The sequence below is a fragment of the Microcaecilia unicolor genome, chromosome 1 (genome assembly GCF_901765095.1).
Source record: "Microcaecilia unicolor chromosome 1, aMicUni1.1, whole genome shotgun sequence".
In the NCBI taxonomy this organism is placed as follows: domain Eukaryota; kingdom Metazoa; phylum Chordata; class Amphibia; order Gymnophiona; family Siphonopidae; genus Microcaecilia; species Microcaecilia unicolor.
In genome coordinates, this window is record NC_044031.1 from 348,880,385 (window position 1) to 348,903,415 (window position 23,031).

Below are 23,031 nucleotides of genomic sequence, written 5' to 3' on the forward strand. Positions count from 1 at the left end.
AGCTCCTTCCCTCAGGTATTCTCCCATTTTGTTAAAGTCAGCTCGCTTGAAATCCAGGACTTTGAGTTTAGAGTGGCCGCCATCCACATTGAGCCGTTACATCAAAACAAACCGTTTGATGGTCACTGTTTCCCAGGTGCGCAGCCACTCGGGACATTTGACACACTATCCCCATTCGTGAGCACCAGATCCAACGTGGCTCCCTCCCTCGTGGGTTCGTTCACCATTTGTCTGAGCAGAGCACTTTGGAAAGCATCCACAATCTCTCTACTTCTTTTCCGATTTTGCAGACGGAACCTTCCAATCTACATCCGGCAGATTAAAATCTCCCAACAACAGCACCTCTCTTTTCTTCCCCAACTTTTGATATACAGCGATCAGATCTTTATCTAGTTCTTCCAATTGTGTCGGGGGTCTATAGACAACACCCACGTGGACAAGGTTCTATCTCTCTTTTTAAGGTGATCCATACGCTTCTTCCTTTCCCCAGTTCCCTGTCATTTCAGTCGCTGCAATATCATTTCTCACATACAGAGCTACTCCTCCACCTATACGTCCCTCTCTATCCTTCCTAAAAAGATTATAGCCTGGTATGTTTGCATCCCATTCCATGGGAACCATTGAGCCATGTCCCTCTGTGACTGCAACTATGTCCAAGTCAGCCTCCAAAATCAGGGCTTGAAGGTCCATGAATTTTATTGCTTAGACTGCGAGCATTTGTGGTCATTGCTTTCCATGTACATTTCTAGTATGTGTTTTGGTTTTAGTGATTTGTGAGGGTGTTTTTCTCTTTGGGTACCTTCTCATATTTTTGTTCCACCTTCCTTGCTTTTCTTTTTTTTCCGCTTCAGTTTTATTTTCAGGAACATCACAGTGCTGTAGTGGAGCAAAAGAATTTGTAGTGGCACACGGATGCTTCTGTGTCACATGATGAAGTCTGCCTGAGCCTACTGTGAACCATCTGTTCTTATGTGGTTTTATTCTTTGAGGCAGTGGTGAGAAGTTATGATTCTGCACAGTCCTATAAGTTGCTTTAATTGCATCTAATTCTTGCATTACTTTACAGAGCTCTTGTTTAAAGTAGATAGCTGAAGACAGATAGGACAAGCTTTAAGTCTCCAGATGATTGGCCTTGAAACTAAGCATCACAATTATTGCAGAGAATAAAGTCATCCTGATTGGTTGAATGGGTATGAACAGGTGTACTATGTTGGAGTAACAGCCTGCAAGACTTCCTGTGTATGATTGAGTAAAGTTAATGAGGTTTGGTTTGTCTATAAATGTGTGGAAAATCCTGGGGTGGGATTATAAGTTCCAAAGTGTCAGCTAAGTGCTGTGATCAAGGGGATGCTCTAGTTGAATGGACCCTGGGGTGGGTGGGTGGGATTATAAATTCCAAAGTGTCAGCTAAGTGCTGTGATCAAGGGGATGCTCTAGTTGAATGGACCCTGGGGTGGGTGGGGTTGTGGGGTGGGGAGGGTGGGATTATAAGTTCCCAAAGTGTCAGCTAAGTGCTGTGAAAGAAAGCCAGAAAGAGAGAGAGGTTTCACAGTGCTAATTAAAATTATTAAGCAATAAGCATTAAATTTAAAGAGATTATCAGGTAGCTCACCTAAAAAACAGCTAGTTGAGAAGATTTGGGATTTAGAGGTCAGAATTAAACCTTTCCTTTGCAGGAGTTTTTGGTTCAGTTCCAGCACCTGAACAGTTCCAGCACTGGAACAGAAGACCGTGTTGCAGCCACTGATGTTTGATGTGTACAGATATGTTAAACCGGCACTGCCGGGGTATCGGCGAGTCTTGCAACGTACGGTATTGATTGGGAAGAAAGTGATCTTAATTTGTTGGAGGGAGCAGAAAGGACCGAGCTTCACCCAATGGAGAACACTCATGATAGATCTGCTGAAGCTGGAGTGGAGTGGAGTTCACAAACTAGATTCCACAGAAGGGAGGCGTCTGCAACAAACCTGGAGTAGATTTTGGAACACGCTACAACCGTCAGCAAAGAGACAAATTCTTAATACCTAGTTTCTACTTTCTTACAGATAATAGGAAGTCTTGGATGTACAGGGGTTAGGGGGTGGGGGTGGGGGGGTGGGAAGGAAGATAGGCTGCTCCATTACTGGCGAGGAAAGGCAGACCTTTCAGACTCTGTGAGGGGGGAGGAGAATGGGAAGGGGATAAATAACATATAATGTCTGATAGCAAAGGAGACGCTGTGTAAGTTTATTGAAACGTTATGGTTTATTTTGAATTTGTTGACAATGAAAATCATTGAAACATAAAAGTGATAGGATTAGTAAGCACATGGTCTTTGGTTGCTTTCACCTCTGCCAGGACCTGTGAGAAGGCCCAATAACCTAAGGCTGAAGAGGAGGATTTTGCCAATAAAAGCATTAACTGAGTGTAAGGAGTGCTCCGGGGTGGGTAGAAAGGGGTCAACCCAGCCCACGAGCAGAACAGGAAAGAGCCTGTTGGGTACCAGAGGCAGCAGCTGGTGCAAGTGCCCCTCTGGAGGAAGGACAGACAGCAGTCTGATCCTGAGTGGGTCTGGCAGCTGGATAAAGCCCAGCAGGACAGCTTGCTGCAGAAAGCACTGCAAGTACAGCCTTGAATTGTTCTGCCAGAAAGGATGGGTACTGGTGGAGCTGTAAATACCCTAGGAAACTATTAATTAAGTAGATAAGATTTTCACCAAGAGTCTTGGACTGGCACAAAAACCTAAAAGTAAACTGTTTAGATACAAAATAAACTGTTTTGTTACAAGAAGGTATGAAGTTTGGATATCTGCCTATTGCAGCGTTCCAATAAAGTTTTGGTTTGCATAAAATACAAATCCTGGAATGGAGAGTTTATTTAGAGTGAAAATGAAGTTAATTTGCTCCCAGATTGATAAAGAAATAAAGTAAAGTAAGACTTCATACCCTATGTCCTACCAGGAACAAGTCTGGCCCCGGCCTGCACCCAGCTTAGTAAGACATAAAACTTTTTCTGTGACCCTGGTTGGTGCTCAACCCGAAGAGCTATCTGGTGCACAAGAACTTTATGGTGAGACCAGGGTTACATTACACTATAATAATGTGACACCTAATAATGCTTGCACCTAAATTGCTATAACACATACATTAATTGTTAGTATCTCTAATTTACACACTTAACTGTGATCCCTGCCCATGTGTGCGCCAGTAGCATAGCCAGACAGCTGATTTAAGGCGGTGCCCAAGATCAAGTGGGTGAGCCAGTAGTAGTAGTAGCCAACAATTTCATATCCACTGCTGCAACCCCCCCCCCCCCCCCCCACCACACCCAAAGCAAACTCAAATGTAACCTCCTGCCTCCCCTCTCAAAGTAAATGAAAGACCTGTGCTGGCAGGGATCCAAAGCCTGTATAAGTTCTGTTTCCAGTTTTTTAATATCAGAGTCATATTGCTTCTCCTCTTAAATTTGAGATTTATGTAATTTTATTTGACTAACCTATAATGTGGCCTCTAAGGCATCCCGCTGTGTATGCCATGTAGTATCAGGGCCATCATTAAACTCATAATACTCTACAATAAATTTGGTTAATAAATTTAAGGAATTCTTTATCAATTAGTAATCTATTATTAAACCCCCAGGGTTTCAATTCTGTAGACTGGCAATCAACTTTTACCCACATCATCCAATATTGCAATAGGTTCTATTAGGGTATTGTTCACATACTCAGTAAGAGATTTGGAGACAAGGTAATAATCAATTCTTGAAAATAATTTATGGACTTGCAAAAAAAAAAAAAAAAAGTGAAGTCCTTAGCTGTGGGGTTAAATATCAGTACACATTCCGACATGAGCTCTTTAACTGGGTTTAATGTGGTTGGTGGGCTTTATAGATGGAGATTTATCTAATATAGAGTCAATAACTAAATTATAATCACCTGTAACCAGTGCTTTTTTTGTAGAAAAAAAGGTGCCGGTACTCATTATGGGCGGGGGTCACCACATATGGCTCCACCCCTATGATAGCAACACCCACATTAGCCACACCCCTTATACCAGCCATGGCGCATATAAACAGACATCATTGAAAATATTATACTAGTATAGGAGAAAAAATAACGTGATTTTTTTTCATTATAAATAATTTCTGTAAGCTGTTACAGCTCCAGTATATCCAGTGCAAAATAAGACAGCAGATGTAAATTCTCAAATTAGACATATTTCAAACACTAAAATGAAAATAAAATGATTTTTTCTACCTTTGTTGTCTGGAGACTTTGTTTTTCTATCCATATTGGTCCCAGTCTCTGATTCTGCTGCTCTCTATCTGTTCCCTTAACTCCGTTTCCAGAGCTTCCTTTCCATTATTTCTTTGCTTTCCTTCTTCTTCTTCATTAATTGCCATACATCCATAAGTAAAAGCTGGTCCTCCTCCATGAATTGACTGGAGGAGGTATAACGTGGATCCAGCTTTTGCCTATTTTCTCCATCCATGTGCAGTTTTTCTCCTCTATTCCCTTTCCCTCATCTCCATACATGTGCATCTTCTTCTTTTTTCTTTCCTTCCCTCCATCCATGTCCAGCACATCTCCTCTCTCCTCCCCTCCCCTCTATCCATGTCCAGCATTTCTCCTCTCTTCCCTCCCCTGTATCCATATAAAGCAATAATTCTCTCTCCCCTCTCCTCCATCCATTTCCAGCATTTCTCCTCTTCCCTGCCCTCCCATCCATGTGCATCTCCTTCCTCTCTTCCCTCCCCTCTATCCACATCCAGCATGTCTCCTCTCTCCCCTGCCCTCCCCTCCCATGTCCAGCGATTCTCCTCTCTCCCCTTCCCTCCCCTCTCATCCATGCCCAACGATTCTCCTCTCTTCCCTGTCCTCCCCTCCCATCCATGTCCAGCAATTCTTCTCAGCCCCCTGTCCTCCCCTGCCATCCATGTCCAGTGATTCTTCTCTGCCCCCTGTCCTCCCCTGCCATCCATGTCCAGCGATTCTTCTCTGCCCCCAGTCCTCTCCTGTCATCCATGTCCAGCAATTCTTCTCTGCCCCCTGTCCTCCCCTGCCATCCATGTCCATCGATTCTTCTCTGCCCCCAGTCCTCTCCTGTCATCCATGTCCAGCAATTCTTCTCTGCCCCCTGTCCTCCCCTGTCATCCATGACCTGTGATTCTCCTCTCTCCCCTCCTCTCCCATCAATGTCCAGCAAATTTTCTCTTCCCTGCCCTCTCCTCCCATCAGTCCAGCGATTGTCCTCTCTCCCCTGTCCTCCACTCCCCTCCCATCCATGTCCAGCAATTCTCTCTTCCCTCCCTCCCATCCATGTACAGCGATTCTCCTCTCTTCCCTGCCCTCCCCTCCCATCCATGTCCAGCAATTCTCTCTTCCCTGCACTCCCCTCTCATCCATGTCCAGCAATTCTCTCTTCCCTGCCCTCCCCTCCATGCGCAGCAATTCTCCTCTCTTCCCTGCCCTCCCATCCATGTCCAGCAATTCTCTCTTCCCTGCCCTCCCATCCATGTCCAGCAATTCTCTGTTCCCTGCCCGCTCCTCCCATCGATGTCCAGCAATTCTCCTCTCCCCTGCCCTCCCCTCCCATCGATGTCCAGTGATTCTCCTCTCTTCCCTGCCCACCCCTCCCATCCATGTCCAGCAATTCTCCTCTCCCCTGCCTTCCCCCCCCCCATCGATGTCAGCGATTCTCCTCTCTCCCTTGCCCTCCCCTCTCCCATGCCCAGCGATTCTCCTCTCTCCCCTGCCCCCCTCTCACATATCCAGCGATTCTCCTCTCTCCCCTGCCCTCCCCTCTCCCATATCCAGTGATTCTCCTCTCTTCCCCTGCCCACCCCTCTCCCATGTCCAGCGATTCTCCTCTCTCCCCTGCCCTCCCCTCTCCCATATCCAGCGATTCTCCTCTCTCCCTGCCCTCCCCTCTCCCATGTCCAGCGATTCCCCTCTCTCCCCTGCCCTCCCCTCTCCCATGTCCCAGTTCCACTCCACTCTCTACCGAAGTCGCAGCGGTGAACTGGCGGGCGGTGCTAGTAAAAGCAGCAAGCAGGCAGGCTCGACTCTATCCTTCGCTTCCCTGCCCTCTCAGCGTCCCGCCCGCCAGAAAGGAAATGACATCAGAGGAAGGCAGGACGCAGAGAGGGCAGGGGGAGAGATACGTCCATTGTAGTACTGCCCAGGGTTCTCATAGATCTCTTGGGGGGGTTCAGCCGGGAGGCCCTCTGAGGGGAGTTAGAAGATTACAATTTACTTTGCTTAGAACACTATTTTTGCTCCCAGATGGCTAAGCTGAAAATGGTTACATTGAATGTGGATGGAGTCCATTCCCCAGTCAAGAGGTTCAAGATACTGCAGACATTAAAGAAGCAAAATACTGATATTGCACTCCCTCAGGAAACACACTTAGGAGATACAGAACATGTCAAATTAAAACGTGATTGGGTGGGTGGTTTATTCTGCTTCTTATAATAGCAGACAGAGGGGAGTGGCTATATTAATAAGAAAAAATCTGGCATTTGAAATGCATAGGTTGTACCGTGACCCAGATGGACGCTTTGTGATAGTAGCGGGAGCTCTACAAGGGGCAAAAGTGGCTTTATGCAGTATATATGCGCCCAACATCTACTCACAAAAATTATTTACCCTCCTGCCTGCTAAACTAGTCACATTTAATGAATATCCACTTATACTGGTGGCGACTTTAATATCACTAGTGACCCATTAATAGATTGCAGGCCCCCAAAGAAGGCCAGAAAAGATCATGAAGGGAAAGGGGTGAACTATATATCTAGTGAGATAGGGGTGATAGACATTTGGAGACTTTATCACTTAAAAGAAAAAGATTACACATTTTACTCCCACCCTCATGGAGTCCATGCGCGACTTGACTATATCTTAGTGGCCCAATCTTTGGTGAAAGGGGTTGAGTGTACGGAGATAGGGGAGTCAATTGTTTCAGATCACGCGCTAGTGTGGGTTCAGATGCGGTGGGGAGAGCAGACCTCCCCGCTCCCCCCGTTTTCTCCCCAAACCCACCTCCCCGCTCCCCCCGTTTTCTATTTCTGTTGATGGCTCTCTCATTCTCCCTGTCTCCTCAGCTCGAAACCTTGGGGTCATCTTTGACTCTTCTCTCTCCTTCTCTGCTCATATCCAGCAGACCGCCAAGACCTGTCGTTTCTTTCTTTACAACATCCGTAAAATCCGCCCCTTTCTTTCCGAGCACTCTACCAAAACCCTCATCCACACCCTTGTCACCTCTCGTTTAGACTACTGCAATCTGCTTCTTGCTGGCCTCCCCACTTAGTCACCTCTCCCCTCTACAGTCAGTTCAAAAACTCTGCTGCCCGTCTCATCTTCCGCCAGGGTCGCTTTACTCATACTACCCCTCTCCTCAAGACCCTTCACTGGCTCCCTATCCGTTTTCCGCATCCTGTTCAAACTTCTTCTACTAACCTATAAATGTTTTCACTCTGCTGCTCCCCAGTATCTCTCCACACTCGTCCTTCCCTACACCCCTTACCGTGCACTCCGCTCCATGGATAAATCCTTCTTATCTGTTCCCTTCTCCACTACTGCCAACTCCAGACTTCGCGCCTTCTGTCTCGCTGCACCCTACGCCTGGAATAAACTTCCTGAGCCCCTATGTCTTGCCCCATCCTTGGCCACCTTTAAATCTAGACTGAAAGCCCACCTCTTTAACATTGCTTTTGACTCATAACCACTTGTAACCACTCGCCTCCACCTACCCTCCTCTCTTCCTTCCCGTTCACATTAATTGATTTGATTTGCTTACTTTATTTATTTTTTGTCTATTAGATTGTAAGCTCTTTGAGCAGGGACTGTCTTTCTTCTTTGTTTGTGCAGCGCTGCGTATGCCTTGTAGCGCTATAGAAATGCTAAATAGTAGTAGTAGTATGAATCCTGCTCTGTATCAGGACAGGGACTTTTGCAAATACCTAAGGCAGGTCTGGATGGATTACGTAGAGGAAAATAAGACTCAACCTGTTAACGATAGAATATTCTGGGAAGCTGCCAAGGCAGTGGTGCGTGGCAAGATAATGGCATATACAGCGGCCATGCATAAAAAGCGAGAGTCGGAGCTTAAATACTGTTGATCAAATTGAAGGCGGTGAGGAGGCTGTTTATTCTTTCCCCATCTGTGTTCAGCTAGAGAGGAATACATAGCGGTAAGGAAACAAGTACAGGCAATATTGGACGCACGGGCCTTTTTTACGATATCAGGCTTTACAAGTATTGCCTACATAGATGGGGTAGCAAAACGGGCAAACTTTTAGCATCCCTGATCCGGCAGAGATCCGGGAAAAGTAATCTCAGGAATGGTAAGGGGGGAATCCAAGAGGGTCAGGAATGGTAAGGGGGGAATCCAAGCGGGACGGGAGGAGATTCAACAGGAATTTGTTAAATTTTACTCTGCTTTGTATGCTAAAGGATCTTTCTCTGAGAGTGGCTGCCAGAAATTTTTTGATAAGATTCAGTTGCCGTCTTTGATGGCAGAACAAGTGGCAAACCTTAACATGCCGATGCCGGGTAAGGAAGTACAGAGAGTCATAAAGCGGTTGAAGTTGGCAAAAGCGCCTGGCCCAGATGGATTTGGGACAGAGTTTTATAAGATTCTGCAAGACCAAATAGTTCAGCCTTTCATTGACATGTGTGATGAGGTGCGAGCATCGAGGAACATGGGATCATATCTGAACCATGTGTTTATCACAGTACTGCCGAAACCTGGTAATGATCCTGAACTGGTGAGATCCTATAGACCCATCTCACTTTTGAACCAGAATGTAAAAATTATGGCAGCTATGCTGGCAGCTAGGTTAAGCGAGTTGGTATCCTGTCTTGTGCATAATGACCAGGTGGGTTTCGTGAAGGGGAGATACGCCTCAGCCAACATTTTGAAAGTGAGTAGAGTACTGTTTGAAGGTAATAGGAAAGGGGGAGACAAGATCATGGCCAGCTTAGATGCGGAAAAGGCCTTTGACAAAGTAATATGGGAATATTTGTTTTGGGTGTTGCGGAGGTATGGGATAGAGGGAGAGTTCCTGGACTGGATAAAGGTGTTATATACTAACCCAACGGCTCAAATTGTGATCAATGACTCGTTGACCCCGGTGTTGCCTTTGTGGGGAGGAACGAGACAGGAGTGTCCCTTGTCGCCTCTGCTATTAATTCTGAGTCTGGAACCATTGGCAGCTCAAATAAGGCAAGAACCGACTTTGAAGGGAGTGTGTGTAGGTGAAACGGAACATCGTATTAATTTATTCGCAGATGACATGTTATTGCTTCTTGATAATGCGTCAACAGGAATATTCTTAGTCATGGAAATTATAAAAGAGTTTGGAGCTTTTTCAGGGCTCAATATCACCTTTGGTAAGTCTGAGACATTGCCGATCAGCAATCCATGTACCAGTGTGAAAGTGCCTAATTTTCCATTAATCTGGGCGAAGACTGGGATAAAGTACTTGGGGGTACACTTGAGTGCAGACACAGCGTGGGTCTACAAGAAAAACGTTGTAAATAGACTGGAAGAAATTAAGAGGCTATGTGGGAAATGGAAAGAGCTCCCGGTTAGTTATTCAGGGAGGGTGGCATTGGCGAAAATGGTTCTGTTGCCCAAGATTCTATATTCACTACAGATGTTGCTGCTGTGGTTACGGAAAAAAGAGGAAGCTCAGTATAGAAGTATAGTTACGACTTTTATTTGGCGTGCGCAGAGACCTAGAATCTCCTTTATTTATTTATTTATTTGTAGCATTTGTATCCCACATTTCCCCACCGATTTGCAGGCTCAATGTGGCTTACATTTGCCGTAATGGCGGTTGCCATTTCCGGGTAGCAGAGTACAAAAGTTGTTGCATTAAGGTGCATACATACATGGTAAAGAAGAATACATTGTGGTAGTGCATATTGATTCCTGCGTGATAGATAGGATTGTAACATACATTAGGTCATCGACTGTAGAGAAATCATATTCAACATAAGGGTTAAAGTGAAAGAGTTAGTCGAGTGATAAGAGTTCGATTTTTCTAGTTCATGTGTAGTCTTTTGTTTAGTATTGAGGGTGAATGTTATAGAGTGGAGGAGTGGCCTAGTGGTTAGGGTGTTGGACTTTGGTCCTGGGGAACTGAGTTCAATTCCCACTTCAGGCACAGCTCCTTGTGACTCTGGGCCAGTCATTGCCCCAGGTACAAATAAGTACCTGTATATGTAAGCCGCATTGAGCCTGTCATGAGTGGAAAGTGCGGGGTACAAATGTAACTAAAATAAATAAATTGGTATGCCTTCTTGAATAGATCAGTTTTCAGTAGCCTTCAGATGATAGTTAAAGCTTGCATTGCTTTTATGGCCTTCGGTAATGCGTTCCATAGTTGCATGCAAATGTAGGAGAAACTGGTTGCGTATGTGGATTTATATTCTAATCCTTTGCAGTTGGAGTAGTGGAGATTGAGAATGAGCGTGCTGATCTTTTTGCGTTCCTAGTAGGTAAGTCTATAAGATCTGACATGTAGGCCGGTGCTTCCCTGTGAACGATTTTGTGGACCAGGGTGCAAACTTTTAACGCAATACGTTCTTTTAATGGGAGCCAGTGCAGTTTTTCTCTTAGGGGTTTGGCGCTTTCGTATTTCGCTTTTCCAAATATGAGTCTGGCTGCTGTATTTTGAGCGGTTTGAAGCTTCTTGATGATTTGTTCTTTGCATCTGGCATAGATGGCATTACTGTAATCTAGATGGCTTAGTACCATTGATTGTACTAGGCTTCGGAATACTTCCTTTGGGAAGAAAGGTTTGATCCTTTTAAGTTTCCACATTGAGTATAACATTTTCTTTGCTGTATTTTTCGCATGGTCTTCAAATGTAAGATTTCGGTCAATTGTGACTCTCATAATTTTCAGGCTGTCTGAGACCGGAAGGTGTTTATTGTACTGGTTTTGTTTGTGTTATATTGTGAGGATAAGATGAGACATTGTGTCTTTTCTGCGTTTAGCTTTAGTTGGAATGCGTCCGCCCATGAGTTCATTATTTGTAGGCTGTGTTCAATTTCATTTGTGATTTCGGTTATGTCTTGGTTGAACGGGATGTATATCGTGACATCGTCTGCATAGATGTACGGGTTAAGTCCTTGGTTGGATAGCGATTTGGCTAGAGGTGTCATCATTAGGTTAAAAAGGGTTGGCGAGAGCGGTGATCCTTGTGGTACTCCGCATTCAGGTTTCCATGGTGTTGACGTTTTTGAGTTCGCAATCACTTGGTATGTTCTTGCTGTTAGGAAGCCTTTAAACCAGTTTAGTACATTACCTCCAATCCCGAAGTAGTCTAGGATTTGACATGTCGAACGCGCTGGCTATGTCAAATTGTAGGAGCAGTACATTGTTCTCATTTGCAATCAATTGTTTGACGTTGGTTATGAGGGTGGTTATCACTGTTTCAGTGCTGTGGTTGGATCGAAATCCTGACTGTGATTCATGTAGTATTGTGAATTTGTTTAGGTAGTTAGTAAGTTGTTTGGTTACCATGCTTTCCATTAGTTTGACTATCAGGGGGATGGATGCTACTGGTCGGTAGTTGGATGTGTCATTTAATTTTTTCTTTGCTAAATTGTCTCTGGACAGGGGGGAAAGGCGGACTTAGGTTACCAGACATTAGAGCTTTTAATGTGGCTGCGCTTATGAGGTGGATCCACGAGATACATACGGGGGCAGACTTCTTTTCCCCAGCAGATTTCTAGAAGAGTTGGTGCAGGCCCTATGAGCCATTTGCTGTTTTAGAGTCCGGGTCAATATGAGGTATGAGGGAGGTTGTGACGAACCCTTACTTCATGGCGCTACGGAGAGCCTGGAGATGGTGGACAGAACTAGGAGGAGTTCAGAAAGGGGCAGGTTCACTTCTGCCCTTGACAGGTAACCCGGACTTCATGGCAGGAATGGGTGCGTCAGCTTTTAAAAAGTGGAGAGAGAACGGGTGTCGGTATTTAGGTGATCTTAGACAACTGGGCAAGGATCATTTCCCCTCTTTTGAACTGGTCAAGCGCGCATGGAATGTACCAAGCTCTCAGTTTTTTGCATATTTGCAAGTGAGAGATTATGTCCTAACAATTGAGAGGAAGCAGGGGGGGGGGGGGGGACAGTGGTGTTCATGCAATTAGATTCCTTATTATTGCAGCTCCCTGTTCACTTGAATAAGCTTTCACAGTGGCACCAGGTAATTAGGGCCAATAAGAAACCCACTTATCTCCAGAAGTTAGCAGAAGTTTGGAGTTAGGATATAGGGGACAGCTTGACTACAGAATCTCTGGGGGGAGTATTCGGGGAGATTACTAAATTAACACCCAATGCGGCATTGCAAGATATCCAATTTCGCGTCCTCCATAGGGTTCACATTTCCAGAGAAAAAGGACAAATGACGGGGCTTTGGCCTGACGCTATGTGCGTCAAATGTCAAACACAAGTAGGAACACTGCTACATTCATTTCTGGAGTGCCCACAGTTAGCAGCGCTTTGGACAGGAGCATTGAAAGAGATAGAGCGTATTGTACAATGCACCGTTGAGTGGTCCTATTCAGTAGTGTATTTGGGGAGTTCCGAAGGTCTAAGGGAACAGGGCCTGGGTGAGGCGAAATGCAAGTTTATTTTAGTAGTCACGATACTTGTGAAAAAGTGCATCCTGATGGCCTGGGTGGACAGGACCCCTCCCAAAATGGTGGTGTGGTTGGGAGTCATGAAAGAGATGGCTAGCTGGGTGATAGCATCCCTCAAATTCTCTACTTCCCTAGGACAGCGACAGTATAGAGCATTGTGGGAAAAGGTTGAAAATGTAACCACATTGGATCTTTAATATAGGGAGAGCTTTGAGTCATGTAGCAATTTTTCTAGTTATTGGTGGTGCCAAATGGGGAATGGGCAGTCTCGGTTAACACATCCAAGAAGCAGGTATCTCGGCTTCAGACTTAGAGGGCGGAGGGGGGGAGGGGGGAGAATACAGAAGGGGGGTATCACTTTTACACTATTTCCTTTGGGGGGGGGGGGAGAAAAAAGATAACCAAGGTGGTCCTACCAATTTTGCTTTGTTACATTTGTACCCTGTGCTTTCCCACTCATGGCGGGCTCAATGCGGCTTACATGGGGCAATGGAGGGTTAAGTGTCTTGCCCAGAGTCACAAGGAGCTGGCTGTGCCTGAAGTGGGAATTGAACTCAGTTCCAAAGTCCACCACCCTAACCACTAGGCCACTCCTCAATTGATGCACTAATGATGTTGGTTCTGCATACTTCTTGTATATGGGAGGCAGCATGGCTACGCCATAATGATGTAAGAACAGTGTTGTAATGAACAGTTTGAATGTTGTTTGCTGATGTTTTGGTATTACACCTCTGACTCAATAAAGATATTTTTAAAAAACGGTTTATCTCCAGAGGGTGAGGCATAAATATTAACTAGAGATAAGTGTGAACCATTTATTTTGATATCGATCTTTAACATTCTACCAGAAGCGTCTGCATAGTGGTTTAAGATTTCTAGGTTAGGTATATTTCTGAACAAAACTAAGACCCTATTAGCAGAAGAGAAGAATGAATGCTTTATCCAATCAGCAGTGAATCATTTAGTATCAGAAGTATTTAAATGCATTTCTTGCAATAGTATAATATCTGCACCCTTCTTTTTAAGGTATTGCAGGACTTTTCTTCTTTTTACAGGGTGATTCAAACCACTTACATTTAAAGAGTAGAGTAACACCATGATAGTTTAAACATGACTATTCATTTATCACGTGGTAGGTTATTTTCTGTTAATAGAAAAATTAGGGGTCCTTTTACCAAGCTGTGGTAAAAAGGGCCCTGTGCTAGCAGCAGGAGCCATTTTTGACATGCGCTGAAGCCCTTTTTACCGCAGCAGGTAACAAAGGCTGAAAATAGTCATGGCCAAGCAGTAAGATTGCTCTTATCATGTGGCCATGTGAGGGGGAGCACTTTGAAGTGGTAGTAAGGGCTCCCACACTAACCCAGTAGTAAACAGGTAGTGCACGTACTGTTGGGTTAGTGATGCTCTAAAAAATATGAGCTGATTTTCCATAGAACAGGAAATGGCATGTGCTGGGGCTGGAGCTACTGCTGGTGCGTACATTGGGCTGGTGGTAGCTCAAGATTAGTATGCAGCAATCCCACATTGGGCTTACCACTGCTTTGTAAAAGGGCCCCTAGGTTCTCTAGATAAGAAGAGTGCTTCATATAAATTGTGTTTAGAATAAACATTAATGCAATAAACCAGGCTATCTGCATCCTCATAACTATAAACAACATATGGGTGAGCACTAGGTGTAAGAACATAGTGTAACACAGGTGCATTCAGTCCACCTGTAAATGAAGAAGAGGGGAAAAAAAGACCAATACATAAGAATGCATGTATAACTCTACTGAAATGTACAATACTCAGATATGCAGTTAGTAAGAGATAAAATGCATCTGTAGTAAAACATAGCAAATCAGGAAGGCCATGGGGATTAATCACTCAGTAGTTATGTAAGTGAAGCGCAGAATATCCTCAAAATCACGCTCATCTGTTACACTGACTCTGATTGCGAGTGTCTTCTATGTAGTGCTACACTTTTGCAGGGTCATAAAATTTGTGCGTCCGATTGTGGAGTGTGACTTTCAAAATCACCAGATAGAATAAACCGTAGTGTGCTCCAAGTTCTTTAAGCTGTGGCCTGAATGTGAGCAATTGTTTGCATTTAAGTGCTGTTTCTTTTGCAAAGTCCAGCACTATAAGGATCTTGGATCCATTCCATTGCAGATTGCCGTCTACTTAACTTTGGCAAGTATCTCTAAAAGTTGTTGATATCTGAGAATTTTTATAATAAAGCGCTGTGGTTTCTTTTGGGTTGGTGGTCTGAAAGCGGGAACCAGGAGGGTCCTTTCTATCTCAAAAGGCATTTGAAGGTTATCTGTAAAAGGTTTGGCAGTAAGTTCTCAACAAAGAGGACCAGGTTATTACTTTCCGTACCTTCAGGTATTCCAAGGATTTGCAGATTGTAACTACATGAACTATTGTTTGAGTCCACCAACTCGGCCCTCAAATTTTCTATGATCTTGTGATCTCGATCATATTGTTGTAATTCATTCTCTATATCTGACAGCTGCATTTTTTTTTTGTTACATTTGTACCCCGCGCTTTCCCACTCATGGCAGGCTCAATGCGGCTTACATGGGGCAATGGAGGGTTAAGTGACTTGCCCAGAGTCACAAGGAGCTGCCTGTGCCTGAAGTGGGAATTGAACTCAGTTCCTCAGGACCAAAGTCCACCACCCTAACCACTAGGCAAATTCAAGTTGCTTTCAGAGCATGACTGCATTTCAACAATCTCTAGCTTAAGGGCAGCCAAACTGGACGCATTGTGTTGCAAAATTGTTTTAATGGCTTAAGCAGGTGTAGCCCAAGGGCATCTGCCACCTGAGTCAGGAAAGAAATGGCCCCCCCAGCCCCCCAGCATTGTGCCCCCCCTGCCAACTCCTTCCCACCCACCCCACCAGCCATAGTCTAGCATCTCCACCCCATCCCCCCGCCAAGCCTACCTTCTTTTTTTGTTTGTTTTCAAAAGTTGGAGGCAGCAGCGATCCCTATATGCTGCCCTGCCACCAGCAGTGGCATCTCCTCCGAACTGCGGCCCGCCTCCGAGGAAATAGGAAGTTATGTCAGAGAGGCAGGCCACAGTACAGAGCAGACACTGGTGCCTGCAGCAGGGCAGATTAGGGGGATCACTGCCACTGCCGACTTTGGAAAAAAAAAGTAGGTAGTAGGCTGTGGAGGGGAGTTGAGGAAGGAAGGGGAAAAGATGCCGCACCACAATGAGTACCACTTGAGGTCCCTGCCTCAGGTGGCCTACCACTGGCTGTAAGTTCCAGAAAGTCATGCTGTTCTTGACCTGGTGCCATTTTGAATGGAGTAGGACTGTTCTGTTTAAGCCACTTGCTGCTGGTTCCTGCAGTATATTGAGCTTCCAATTTGTTATTTTTCCCAGTGGCCATATTTTCTCCTGTTAATGTTCCGTTATAGAAGTATTAAGAGCCTTTAAAGAGAGTAATGGTTTAATAAAGGCAGTGTGGAGGAGCTTAGTTGTTATGCCGCCATCTGCTAGTAATACAGGCTCTGCCTCCCTCTTTTCTTCCTTTCTCTAATTTGATAGTTAACTTTCATAGGAACCTATTTTATAACAGAATATAGGCATCTACTTTCCTTTATCGAATACTAGCATATCAGTGAAAATACAAGCATATAAATTAGACGTATATATCATAAAGCTAGCTTATGAGTGTGCGCCTAAGTGCTGAAGATACGCATGGAACTTATAGTATAGAATTTACAGAATAGCACTTAGGCGGAATTTTGCATTTATGTGTATATAACATTATTCTAATCAATTACATGTCTAATTGGTGCACAACTTTACAGAACTGTCAATATCAGATGGGATTCTCTCAGATCCTAACCTTCTAAAACAAGGACATTTAGGATTGAAAAGTGGTACGCCACAATTTGCATTTAGTTATCACTTATTTAAATCTATGAAAGGTTTTGTATTTAAGAAGCAAACAAAAGCATACAGTGTATTGAATGTTTTGGTCCCCTGTACCTCGAACTGTGTCATTGATAGTGGAATCAAAGGAATCATTTCTCCATCCTCCTCCTGTTCCTCCTCCAGTGACCGTGCCTCTGCTTTCATTGGCTGATCTGTGTTCTGATCATTCATACAAAAAAGTGCATTAACAAGATGAATAGGTCAGATACATTTTAAGGATAAATTTGTATAGGTCATCTATGTGGCCAAAAAGGCATTTAGGGGTAAATATTCAGAGATCACAAGGACAGTAGGATCAAAAAACTAGCATCTCATATCAGTCCTGGTAATAAATGATTGCTTAAAAAGTCATGTCTATATCTATATATATATATATATATGTAATATATATATATATACATATGTACGTATATGTATGTGTATATATATGTATATATATGTGTGTGTGTGTGTGTGTGGTACCGGAAGATTAGAGGGTGGCCAATGTAACGCCGATTTCCGGGAAATTATAGACCGGTGAGTCTGACGTCGGTGCCGGGGAAAATGGTAGAGGCTATTATCAAAAACAAAATTACAGAGCACATCCAAGGACATGGATTACTGAGACCAAGTCAGCATGGCTTTTGTGTGGGGAAATCTTGCCTGACCAATTTGCTTCAATTCTTTGAAGGCGTGAACAAACATGTGGACAAAGGGGAGCCGGTTGATATTGTGTATCTGGATTTTCAAAAGACGTTTGACAAGGTACCTCATGAAAGGCTACAGAGAAAATTGGAGGGTCATGGGATAGGAGGAAATGTCCTATTGTGGATTAAAAACTGGTTGAATGATGGGAAACAGAGAGTGGGATTAAATGGGCAGCAATCACAATGGAGAAGTTAGTGTGGTTCCTCAGGGGTCTGTGCTAGGACCGCTGCTTTTTAATATATTTATAAATGATTTAGAGATGGGAGTAACTAGCGAGGTAATTAAATTTGCTGATGACACAAAGTTATTCAAAGTCGTTAACTCGCGACAGGATTGTGAAAAATTACAGAAGGACCTTACGAAACTTGGAGACTGGGCAGCTAAATGGCAGATGACGTTTAATGTGAGCAAATGCAAGGTGATGCATGTGGGAAAAAAGAACCCGAATTACGCAAGGTTCCACGTTAGGAGTTACGGACCAAGAAAGGGATCTGGGTGTCGTTCTCGATAATACACTGAAACCTTCTGCTCAGTGTGCTGCTGCGGCTAGGAAAGCGAATAGAATGTTGGGTTTTTATTTATTGTATTTGTATCTCACATTCCCCCACCTATTTGCAGGCTCAATGTGGTTATTAGGAAAGGTATGGAAAACAGGTGTGAGGATGTTATAATGCCGTTGTTATCACTCCATGGTGCGACCACACCTTGAATATTGTGTTCAATTCTGGTCGCCGCATCTCAAGAAAATATAGTAGAATTGGAAAAGGTGCAGCGAAGGGCGACTAAAATGATAGCAGGGATGGGATGATTTCCCTATGAAGAAAGACTAAGGAGGCTAGGGCTTTTCAGCTTGGAGAAGAGATGGCTGAGGGGAGACATGATAGAGGTATATAAAATAATGAGTGGAGTGGAACAGGTGGATGTGAAGCATCTGTTCACACTTTCCAAAAATACTAGAACTAGGGGGCATGCGATGAAACTACAGTGTAGTAAATTTAAAACAAATCGGAGAAACTTTTTCTTCACCCAACACATAATTAAACTCTGGAATTCGTTTCCGGAGAACATGGTGAAGGCGGTTAGCTTCGCAGAGTTTAAAAATGGGTTAGACAGTTTCCTAAAGTAAGGGAGCTATGCACGTGGGAGCTTTTCTGAAGTCCACCGCAGTGACCCCTAGAGAGCCCGGTTGGTGTCCTGGCATGTCAGGGGGGGCCCGTGCATAAAAATGCTGGCTCCTCCCATGGCCAAATGCCTTGAATTTGGCTGGGGTTTGAGATGGCCGACATAACTTTCCATTATCGCTAAAAAACGAAGCCGGCCATCTCAAACTCCGGCCAAATCCAAAGCATTTGGCTGGCCGGAACCGTATTATCGAAACAAAAGATGGCCGGCCATCTTTTTCGAAAATACGGGTCTGGCCAGCTGTTTGCGGCGCCGCCAAAATACATCGCCGGCCATATATTTCACCGGCGCCGTTCGATTATTCCCCTCTATGTTACTGCCCAGCTCTACAGCTTGCACTTTGGAATTTCTCCCCTGAGGCTTCTCATCCTGAGACCCATCCAAAAAAATCTTTAGGGTCCAGACCTTCAGTTTAAGAACTCATTCCTGCCTGAGTAAATGGCTTGGATCAAAAAAACTAAGGGAGAAGGTTGTCATGCTGAAGTAAACATTTTGACTATGAAACAGTAATTGAATATTCACATAGCAAACACCCTGAGCCAACAGATTTCTTTTCCACTGAACATAATTAACTTTGTATGAACTTGGCTGCTAATAGTGTGCTGAACTGTTATGACCCGGTAGTAGTGAGCCCCTGTGCCCCGACTGAGCACGGCAGAGATGGAGTGACACCGCACTTGGTCAGGCAGCCAGACAACCCCTAGCTTCTCCTGGGAAGCGACCACCGTTCACCGGGAGTTGAGCACCCAGCTGCAGGTAGCCACCAGGAGATCTGGAACCGGCGGGGTTGCACAGCCACTGACCAGAATAGCAAGAAACAGACACAGTCCAGAACCAGAACTCTAACAGGCAAAGAATAGTCAATTCAGTCCAGGGTCAAGGCAGGCAGCAAACAAGCGTAATCCGAGAAGACTAGCCAAGGTCCGGTACACAGGAAATCAGGAACAGAAGAAAGTCGGTGAACAGCACTCCGACAGCAACTCCTCAGAACAAATGAGGCCGAAGCAACAAAGGACTGAAGGCAGGGCTTTAAGTAGTGGAGGAATTAGGCTCAAGTATGTGCAGCTGATTCAAGATGGCTGCCCCCATCAGCAGAGGTGCCTTCGTCCAAATATGGGCTTCCTTACTGACCTCGTTACTCCAAGATGGCTGCCCCCTCCTGAGCTAGCCAAGATGGCTGCTGTCCTTGATCCAACCCAGATGACGGCTGCCAGACATAGGAAACTGAAACCGACCCTCCTAAGACTGAACCTTGTCCCTCTTGAACGAAGCTGAGGACGTAACAGTATCCCCCCCGAAAAGCCCCCTCTTCTCCCCGGCCCAGGTCGAGTAGGGTGAAGGGAATGGTACTCACGGATCAGGTCCAGAGCATGGACATTGGTTGCTGGCTCCCAGGAGTTGTCTTCTGGTCCGAAGTGCTTCCAGGACAGCAGGTAGAACAACCTCCCACCACGCAGCTTCGAGTCCAGGATCCGGTCTACTTCGTACTCGGGGTCAGGATCACTCTCTGGCGCAACCACCTTCTTGGGCTCCGGATGCCACTTGGACCTACAGAAAGGTTTCAGCAGAGACACGTGGAACGCATTGTGCACTCTGAGCTGAGCGGGTAGTTGCAAGCGGTAAGTCACCGCTCCAATCCTGGAGCGCACCGCAAACGGGCCGATGAAGCGGGGAGCAAACTTGAGTGATGGTAGCCACAGTCTCAGGTACCGGGTACTGAGCCATACCTTCTCTCCTGGCTGGAACGTGGGAGCAGCTTGTCTCCTGCGGTCGTATGTTTCCTTGGCCTTGACCGCTGCCTGACGCAGCTGCTCCTGAACCTTCTTCCATGTCTCTTGTATAGTTCGGACTGTGGGCTGTACCTGAGGTGGGATCTCTACGGGCGAAATGGGTGGAGGCAGACGTGGATGACGCCCATAGATGGTGCTGAAAGGTGTAGTCCGGGAAGCTGAATGTAGACTGTTATTGTAGGCGAACTCAGACCAGGGTAACAAGGAGGACCAGTCATCCTGGCGCTGGTTCGAGTAAGCTCGGAGGAATGCCTTCACCGTCTGGTTGACCCTTTCCACCATCCCATTGGTTTGCGGATGGTACGCCGATGAGAAGAGTGTGGTTACCCCAAAGGCTGAACATAATGCTCTCCAAAAACGAGAGGTGAACTGGGAGTCTCGGTCACTTATGATCCTTTGGGGCAATCCGTGGAGCCTGAAGATGTGGGTGATGAAACTGGAGGCAAGACTGGCAGCTGTGGGTAAGGTCTTCATAGGCACAAAGTGGGCCATCTTGGAAAACCGGTCGATCACCACCCAAATGACAGTGTTACCCTGGGAGGCCAGCAGATCAGTGATGAAATCCATGGACAGGTCCTCCCAGGGTTGCTGCGGTACCGGCATGGGCTGCATCAAACCCCACTGCTTCTGATGAGAGCTCTTAGTTCGGGTGCACACTGGACAGGTGGACACGTACTGCAGCTCATCCTGCGCCATCCGGGGCCACCAGTACGCTCGGGAGATCAGATGGAGAGTCTTGCGGATCCTGAAGTGTCCGGCGAATTCAGAAGCGTGCCCCCAGCGTAGCACCCTCCTTCGAAGACTCACGGGTACTGCCTTCTGGCACTAGCCCCGGGTATAGCGGGAATGCAGGCTGGGTTCAGCATGGGATAGGGCTCCTCCTGGTCCCCGGGAGCCTCAAAACTGCGGGACAGGGCATCCGCCTGGACGTTCTTCTCCCCCGGCCTAAAAATCAGGCGGATGTCGAATCTAGCAAAAAACAGAGACCACCGGGCCTGGCGTGGATTCAATCTGGTGGCATTTTGGAGGTAGAGTAAGTTCTTATGATCAGTGATCACCGTCACCGGATGTGCTGCTCCCTCCAGCAAGTAGCGCCATTCCTCAAACGCTAACTTAAGCGCCAGAAGCTCCCGATCCCCAACCGTATAGTTCCGCTCCGCTGGGGTAAACTTGCGGGAAAAGAAGAAGCAGGGATGCTTCTTCCCGGCAGCAGATGTCTGGGAGAGCACAGCCCCTACCCCCAAGGCTGAGGCATCTACTTCCACCACGAAAGGCTGGGTAGGATCCGGACTGCGGAGAACCGGTGCGGAAAGAAACGCCTTCTTCAGGGTGGAAAATGCAGCAACTGCCTCTTGCGTCCAGTTCTTAACATCCGCACCCCTCCGCATGAGGGCCGTTAAAGGATCCGTGATAAGGGAGGAGTCTTTGATAAACTGCCGGTAGTAGTTGGCGAATCCCAGGAACCTCTGCAAGGCCCGCAGACTCTGGGGAGCCGGCCAGTCACAGATTGCAGCCAGTTTCCCAGGGTCCATTTGCAATCCGATGGCAGAGACAATATATCCCAGGAAAGGCAGACTCTTCTTGTGGAAAGAACACTTCTCCAGCTTGGCAAACAGCCGGTGCTCCCGAAGGCGCTGGAGCACCGTGCGGACATGGTCAACATGCTGTGACAGCGAGGTGAAGAAGATCAGAATGTCATCCAGGTACACGATCACGGAGGTGTAGAGCAGATCCTGGAAAATGATGTTGACAAAATTCTGAAACACCACGGGAGCATTACATAGGCCAAACGGCATCACCCGGTACTCGAAGTGACCCTCATGAGTGTTAAACGCCGTCTTCCACTCATCCCCCTTCCGGATCCGCACCAGGTTGTAGGCCCCGCGCAGATCCAGCTTGGTGAAAATCCGGGCTCCTTGGAGGCGATCAAACAGCTCCGGAATGAGAGGAAGTGAGTACCGATTCTTCACCGTGATCTTGTTCAGGACCCGATAGTCGATGCAGGGGCGAAGTGACCCGTCCTTCTTCGACACGAAGAAGAACCCGGCCCCTGCAGGTAAAGTAGAGGCCCAGATAAAGCCCTTGAGGAGATTCTCTCGGATGTATTCCCTCATAACACGGGACTCTTCACGGGACAGGGTGTACAGGCGCCCTCAGGGCGGATCGGTTCCCGGCAGGAGGTCTAAGGCACAGTCAAAAGACCGGTGAGGCAGTAACGTGTCAACTGCCCGGGCACTGAACACGTCCCGAAAATCCTGGTAGTCCTTGGGCAGCCCAGGCAAGCCCTCCTGCGGTGCTTGGAGCGGAGCAGAGCAGAGAGGCAGAAGGGGCTTGACCTGCTGGAGGCAGTGCTGGACACATCGGGAGCCCCATTGCCCGATCTCTCCGGTGGCCCAATCGATCACAGGGGTGTGTAGACGGAGCCAGGGCAATCCCAAAATCATCGGATGGATGGCTCGGGCGAGAACCAGGAACTGGATCTTTTCCTGATGTAAAGCCCCCACCTGCAGATGTATAGGTGAGGCAATCCGAGTGATGGTCCGGGGAAGACTATCCCCCTGGATGGAGGTGACCCGAAGCTCAGGCTGACAGGGCACCGTGGAACTCCCCAACTGCGCCAGGAACTCAGCGTCGATAAAGTTCCCTCCGGCCCCGGAATCCAGTAGGGCCCTGGTATAAACCTGACGTTCCTCGTCTTGGAGCAGGACAGGAACGGAGAGCAAATTGTCCGGAAGGGAGGCCAACCGGCCCAGAGCCACTCCCTTCATGGGGCTCGGGCCGGGGCATTTCTCGACCTCCCAGGCT

The 23,031-nt window shown here is 46.4% G+C and overlaps 1 protein-coding gene across 1 annotated transcript in view; it reads right to left on the bottom strand.

The window, feature by feature from the left end:
• Positions 1-23,031, bottom strand: part of LOC115474082 (polycystic kidney disease protein 1-like 1) — an 868,156-nt gene that overhangs the window by 14,507 nt on the left and 830,618 nt on the right. Inside the window, exon 18 of the mRNA XM_030209405.1 lies at positions 16,622-16,726. Coding sequence (XP_030065265.1) covers positions 16,622-16,726 — 105 coding nt within the window. The remainder of the gene's footprint in view (positions 1-16,621; positions 16,727-23,031) is intronic.